This window comes from Pteropus vampyrus, unplaced genomic scaffold (assembly GCF_000151845.1).
Source record: "Pteropus vampyrus isolate Shadow unplaced genomic scaffold, Pvam_2.0 Scaffold138, whole genome shotgun sequence".
Lineage (NCBI taxonomy): Eukaryota > Metazoa > Chordata > Mammalia > Chiroptera > Pteropodidae > Pteropus > Pteropus vampyrus.
The window spans coordinates 15929-22482 of NW_011888919.1; the positions used below are offsets into that span (position 1 = coordinate 15929).

At 55.9% G+C, this 6554-nt stretch overlaps 2 protein-coding genes and 1 long non-coding RNA gene across 10 annotated transcripts in view; all 3 read right to left on the reverse strand.

Annotated features, from left to right (window-relative positions):
• The window catches only part of LOC105297310 (C5a anaphylatoxin chemotactic receptor 2-like), a 6058-nt gene extending 5100 nt beyond the window's left edge, over positions 1–958 (reverse strand). For both annotated transcript variants that reach the window (XM_023535218.1, XM_023535220.1), the window contains exon 1: positions 744–958. The gene's annotated coding sequence lies outside the window, so the exon portion shown is untranslated. The remainder of the gene's footprint in view (positions 1–743) is intronic.
• LOC111744608 overlaps positions 1–6554 on the reverse strand; it is a 22308-nt gene that overhangs the window by 10341 nt on the left and 5413 nt on the right. The gene's annotated exons all lie outside the window — the stretch shown is intronic.
• LOC105297387 (probable ATP-dependent RNA helicase DHX34) lies at positions 7–6317 on the reverse strand. 7 transcript variants are annotated; one of them, XM_023535224.1, is made up of 6 exons: positions 6230–6317; positions 6038–6103; positions 3671–4368; positions 1247–1421; positions 965–1085; positions 7–145 (listed from the first exon to the last, which is right to left on the reverse strand). In XM_023535224.1, exons 3-5 carry the CDS (start codon positions 4136–4138, stop codon positions 967–969), a joined length of 762 nt encoding a protein of 253 aa, XP_023390992.1. In that variant the 5' UTR covers positions 4139–4368; positions 6038–6103; positions 6230–6317; the 3' UTR covers positions 7–145; positions 965–966. The 7 variants fall into 7 exon arrangements, 3 of the variants coding, with proteins under 3 accessions (XP_023390992.1, XP_023390991.1, XP_023390993.1); XM_023535223.1 differs by lacking the exon at positions 6038–6103 and having other exon boundaries at positions 6230–6302; XM_023535225.1 differs by lacking the exon at positions 6038–6103 and having other exon boundaries at positions 6226–6264.

The following is a 6554-nucleotide window of genomic DNA, read 5'->3' on the forward strand; positions in this document are numbered from 1 at the left end:
GCCCCAACGTGGCCCAACAGCACTTGGGAGCATGATCTGAGCCCATAACAAGGACCCTGGAGGTCTGGGGGTCTCTCCCTGGTGTCTGGCAGCTGGTGGGCTTCTGGACATTCCTTCCTCTGCCACCTTACGGCCCCCGGGACATCTTCATAACCCAGGAGAAGCAGGAGCGGCCTTTTCCTCCTCCCAGGGTGCGCTCCTCCAGTATTCCTCCCATGACTCACACGCCCCCAAATTGCCAGAGCAGCAGATGAGGTTGGCGAAGAGCTGCCCATGTCCCCAACCCCGGTCTCAGTGTCATCAGCTTCCTCGACGCCACACCGGTGCATCCAGGAAGGGTCTCGGTCGCCACTGCAGGGCCCTCTGAGGCACTTCTCGATAAGCACCCACTGTGCCCTACTCCCATCATGGACTCCTACTGTGCACCCAGCCCCTCCTGTCTGCCCTTTGCGGAGCCCCATGGACAGATAAATATTTCTCCCTCCGTGTTCTGAGGGAGACGGCTCAGGGTCGTGTCCTCCGCAAAAAGGCCAAGGTCGCCGAGCACAGGACATGAGGTCCCAGAGGCAGACAGAAGACAGACAAGGCCCTAGCCCCTCTGTGGGCCTCGGTTTCCCTGCCATCGTGGCGCGGGGGCTGAGAACATGGACCCGAGATCCAGAATGATCAGACAATCCCAGGTACACGTTGATGTGTCTTGGGGCCTCTGCTCCCCGTGAACCTCAACGCCCAGGGGCTCCTACCTGAGGACTCTGTTGCCTTCCTGCTTTTTCAATTTGATATCAGACTTCTGGACTGGAGCAGACACCACCCTCTCCTTCAGCTTTCTGCCTGGGTTTGTAGTGGTGGTTCCTGTACACTCATTCAAAATTCAGAAAACTGAGTCTCATACAGGTGATAACACAGCTAATAAGTGACAGAGTCGGATACAGGCCAACAGGTGTCTGAAGTTTCCCAAACTGACCTCTACCAGGTGAAGGATGCCATTTTGGCTTCTTCCTCGACAAGGATGGGGGGGCACGTGGGACGATGGAAGGGCGGCCCAAAGCATCCCTGAGCACACTGTCTGTGGTTGGCCCTGAAGTCTGCATGAGGATACAGAGAGGAATTAGACATAATTTCTGCCCCGAGGATAGATGGACAGGGCCCAGAGAAGGAGGAGGTCATTCAGAGTCACTTAGAGAGCAGGCATTACCCTGCACCCAACCAGTGCCCTGTGCGATCACCCCGAGGCGGGGTCACTCACCAATCACAACGTCCACAGGCAGCTGGGTCAGCAGGGACCCGATGGGGATGAGGGCCTCTGAGCTGTCCAGGGCGCCCTGGTCCTGGAGGTAGAGGATGGCTGTTTCCAGCCGGGCTGGTGGGGACGGCTCGATGAAGGGGAAGGTTCGGGGGTCTCCCAGGTTCATGGTCTTCATCTGGAATGAGAACCGAACCCCCCGGGATGGGACACAGGAACCGCCGTGGAGCACTGAGAGGGTTCGGATCACAAACTCGTGATACTTTAAGACACTCGATGTCAAGGCCCATGGTACAGAGGCAGGGAAGAAGCGCCATCGTCTGCCTGCATTTCTGCCTCTCTGCCCGGCACCTCTTCTCCCAGACCCTGGCCATGGAATGAACACATGATCTAAGCCGGACCACTCGAGGTTTCTCAGCCCCTCTCCCAGCCCTCAAAGCAACTAAGAAATAACCATGTGACCTCAGCCAGGCCAATCAGAATCCTTTCCTGGGACTGCAAACTAGAGCTGGGAGAGAGAACTTCCAGCATCCTCTCTGCTCGTGAGGGGCCAGGATGGAAGCCCAGAGCTGCTGTGGTTATTTTTCCATTGCCTGGAAATTAGCCCACCCACCACCGATGGAGAATTCCTTAAGTGTTCCTCAGCAAGACCCGCCTCCCGCATGATGGATACTCAAAGCCACGAAATCCTCTGTTCTGCTTACACGAATTTCAGTTGCGCTTCTCTCTTTTGACCAAAAAACGTCCATGAATTCAGAGGCCAGAGGCACAGCAGGTGGTGGAGAAAATGAAGTCAGCACCTGTCATTGGGTCTGGCATGAGCCAGAGGGAAGCTCAGAGAGCCTGGGGGCTAAGTCCCAGTCTCCCAGCCAGGTGACCTGCTCACCTGGCCCTGACCTAGAGGCGACCGGCCATTCCTCCCTGCTCACCGAACCCTGATGTTGTCTGGGAATCACCCGATACCCACTGAAAGACCTTGAAATTAGAAGCTCCGGGTGGGAAGTAGGGCGCGGATTTTTTTTAAGTTCTCTGGATGATTCCAATGTGTAGCTGGGGCTGAGAATCAGTGCTCCAATCCAGTCTGGCAATGCCACCGCCGGACAATTACAGGTCATACAGAGGGCACACATAGCCAGTTCTGCCGACAAGACAGGCTGGGAAATCAGCCAGGGGCTCCCGGGAAAGGCTCCCATGGTCTTATAAAGGAGACCCACAAAGGAGCAGGTCGTTGTTCCCGTCTCTAGAGAGTAAAGGAGGAGGAGATGATGCCCACGGCTGCCGGAGCCAGGTGGCACTCACGATGCAGCCTCAGATGGAATCCCAGCTGTGCCGCTTGCCAGCTGGGTGTGTGACCTGGGTCACGCTGCTTTACCTCTCTGCATCCGGTTCCTCGTCCCTACTTTGGATTGATAGGATTACCTACCCCACAGGGTTTCTGTGAGGATCCATTATGTACATAAAACACAGAGCCTAGCCCACAGTAAGCACTAGGTGAGTGGTTTTTTTTTTATCATCATCATCATCATTAAGCGAGCTGCTGAGGCTGGAAAGACAGAAAAAGCCCAGGTCCTTTACGACATCGCTGATTCATTTAAGTAACCGAGCCTGAAACCTCTCCACCTCCGGGCTTCAGGTTAGAGAAAACGGTACAGTTTCCTTACAGTCCGAGCCAGCGTTTCTCATATAGCAGGTTACGCGCGTCAGGAACTCCACGAAGTGGGTCATGATCAGCATTTAAAAAAAAAAAAAAAAATCAAATGAATAGACACTATCACGTGCAAAAAGGGCGTGGTGTACACCGCTCACACATCCGTGAGCCTGCGGCAGATGCTCCCCACCGACCCCCACCTGCCTATCCCTCCTCTTCCCGAGCACAGAGACTACACTTCCCAGCCTCCCCTGCAGTGCGCTGTGGCCAGGGGAGCTCTAGCCTGGTGGTGGAGGGAAGTACATCCCCGCGGACCTGACCCTCAAAGCCCCACAAACCCTTCTCCAAGGAGGCTGACGGAGGCACAAGAGGGAAGCGGTCTGGGTCCCCGGATACAGGAAACTGCCCGCCAGCCCGAGGAGAGGACTTCTGCGCTGGCCGTTCTGGCAGTGGGTGTCCTTGTCTGGTCAACGAGCAGCTACCAAGATGCGAGCCACCACGTAACACGAGTCGAGAAAGCCCGGCTCTAAACGCCACTTGTTTTTGGGTTTTCTGTTATACCTGAAAGCGCTCCACTGAGTCACGAGGTTGTTCCGTGACCCTGCGAATCTGGGGGACGATTCTCCCCCTCAAAGTGGCATCAGACATTTGGGAGAGAGGAACACCCCGGTAGTCTGGCCAGCCCCGCCCTTCTTGGCCCTGAACTCTGAAACCGGTCTCCTCTAACCGCATCCCAGTCGCCCCGGACACCAGGGCTTGGTACGTTCCCCTCCCCTCACTTGCAGTTTGGCCAGCTCCCCGAAGGCATGCTTCTGGCTGAAGTCCAGGTAATGCAACAGAGCTTGGCGGAACTCGGACACTCTCTCCGGGGGCAGGCGCCTGCCCGGCCACCGAGAGCCCCTGGCATCGGGGCCCAGGACAGAGAGGTTGATGCGGTAACGCGAGTCATAAGCTCCAGGTAGGTCGGCCAGTGCTGGGATGCAGGGCTTGGGACGCCCAGGGTCTTTTTCCTCCTTTCCGCGTGTCCGCAGATTCTGGAATCTCTGTAAACGTTCAAAGAAGGTCCAGAACTTCTGGCACTCCTCGGAGCCCTGGCGGATATAATCCTCGTCGTGGAAGAAGGCGTCTTCGAACAGACGCCGGGTCTCTGGACAATTCCAGTCCCATTTCTCCAGGGCCTCCTCCTCGCTGGGGTCCCGGGGTCGGTCCCAGTGAGCCCTGCCCTCCCTTCTCCTGGGAGCAGCCATCACAACGTTGTCACAAAACTGGCCTCAGTCAAGATTCTCATCCATCCCCACCTCCTGCAGTGAGAGGCCAGTGCCTGCAATAAGGAACTCAGCAGTGCTCCAGGATCACCGTAGGCGACGGCAGAGTAAGTGGCCAGGGTCAAGTTGGTGACACACACGGCACCTCACGACTCCTGCAGTGATCTCTGGGATGGACACAAGTTCATCCTGGATTTTCAGGCCCTGAATACCTAGGGAAGAGACCAGAAGACACTCATTTGTTTTTAGAAACATTTATTGAGAGCCTATTTCGCAAACACTGGACTAAGAAAAGGGACAGTATAGAGTAAGGTCACCTGAGCCCCCACAAGTGGTCATGCTCACATGCAAGAGACAGACATGTCACAAGAATGACAATTCAGTGGCTGGGGCTGTGATACGGGAAGCCCAGGGGTCTGTGGGAGCCTCCCCTCACCCCAACCACGAGAAGGGTGCTATAACCAAGAGTACTCTGGGTCTACTGATTGAGACGAAGTGCCCAAGTTTGCAAGTGTTGCGTTTCGTGCGTATCGCTTTTGCTGCCTGGCACACCCCTTCCTTCTTCTTCCTAACAGGAGACATCTTCCTTGGGAGAGTAGCCCTTCCTGGATTCCACACGGTTCTGATGGCCTTTAAACCAGAAACCCCCTATTGGCTAGGCAAGTGACAAAAGCCTGGCCCATCATGGAACCCTACGCTCCCTCGAACCAGTGCTCGGACTGAGAAGTGGACACTACTCAAGGCGAGTTAACTGAGAGCTCTCTGGAATTCACACTGGGTTACTACAAACCTCTGATTTTATCTACTGCGGCTAGACAAAGCCGACATAAACCCGGAGCTCTTGGTAGTATCTCCTGAAGATGATCATCTTCCCTGGTATTTATCCTAGAGAAAAGTCTGCATGTGGGCACAGAGCAGCTGACACAAGGAAGGTCACTGAGCCACTACAAGGAGAGCAGGAGAGGGAGGGGGCAGAAGCTTGGCGACATCATTTAGTGCCTGAGGCTTAGTTCCATCCAACACTCCACTACTCAGCTACAGGAGAAAACGTCTTTTTGCTTAAAGGTGGGTTTCTGCCTCACAGATGCCTGTGTCCCAACTAACATAGACCATGCCCGCATATGTGCAGTTTCCTGCAGGGGAGTCCATCAGAGACTCTTAAACGGGTTTATGATCTTAAAAGGGTTCTGAGCCTTCTCACGGTAAAGGCTTTGGAGTCGGGAAGATCTGGGTTTGAACCTCAGCTTCGTCATTTATTACACGTGTGATCACTGGCCTTGTCTGGTCAACGAGCAGCTACCAAGATGCTTCTTCTTAAGGCTGTTCTTAAGATAACTTCTTAAGGCTGTTCCCTTCATCTATCAAACACAGACAATATCCCTCAAAACACGTCAGTATTTATCACCTAGCCTGGTACACAGAAGCTAAACGGTAACTAGCACTCAAGTCCAGCGCTTTCTCCCAATGGTGACTAACACAGGAAAAACAGCGAGAACCAGGGACACATAACCTGGAAAAAATTACACTCAAACGGCCACAAATGGCCTTCATAATGGCATTGGCAATGCTTGCACTTGCTCTGCCTCCAGTCTGTCAAGACCCTCACGGAACAGAGCTTGGAGCTTCGATCTCTGCGGTCTCAGGGGAACTCGGGCCGACTCGGGGAGTCATTAGAGCCAGGGACAGGTTTCATCCGAGGAAGAACTGGCGAACTGGCAGAGTCGTTTCCCACAGGAGCAGCAGCTGTGAGCCTCTCCCGGGGGAACCCATCTGCCTCTTGCCCTCGACCTCTCTCGTTCTCAGCTTCCCTCCTCTCCCGACCTCCCGCTCCCTCGGTCCCTCAGTTTCTCGCAGCTTCTGTCGTGCAACCATTTCTCGGACCTCTCTGTCCCTCAGGTTCTTCGAGGACGCCCAGGCTCCATCTCCGTCCGCTTCTCCCGGCCCCTCCTCCAACATATTATCTCATCTCGGTATCTCCCACCACCTCTCAGCTCGCTCCCAGGACACCCCGGACCCCGCCCCACTGCCACCGCCCAACAACCGCCCCGCGTAGGCGCCGCGTCCGTCACCTACAGAACCGCCGCGAAGGCTTCAACTTCCGATCTCCAGCGCCCCGCGCGCGCCCAGTGCCGGTCCTGCGCTTGCGCATGTCGTCCCCGCGGCTAGGCCCCGCCCCGCCACGGACGGAATAGCCAATGGGAAGCTGCGAATGCTCACACATTACTCTGCGCCTGCGCCCGCTCTCGATCCGGCCCCTCCTCCCTACGGGCGGTGTCGCGGGTGGCGCTGCGCCCTCTAGGGACCGGGAGAGGTGCTGCGACCCGGGCACTGAACGGCCACTTGCCTCCTGGGATCACCCGGGTGCTCGGATTTTAACCCAGCGTAGGGGAGGGGGTTG

Excerpts from the sequence above, each read along its gene's own strand:
- LOC105297387 (XM_023535224.1), bottom strand. The coding sequence starts at position 4,138 with ATGGCTGCTCCCAGGAGAAGGGAGGGCAGGGCTCACTGGGACCGACCC. Across the intron at positions 1,422-3,670 it reads GGGAGCTGGCCAAACTGCAA|ATGAAGACCATGAACCTGGG; the intron begins GTGAGGGGAGGG and ends TTCTCATTCCAG. Across the intron at positions 1,086-1,246 it reads GCCTGTGGACGTTGTGATTG|ACTTCAGGGCCAACCACAGA; the intron begins GTGAGTGACCCC and ends ATCCTCATGCAG.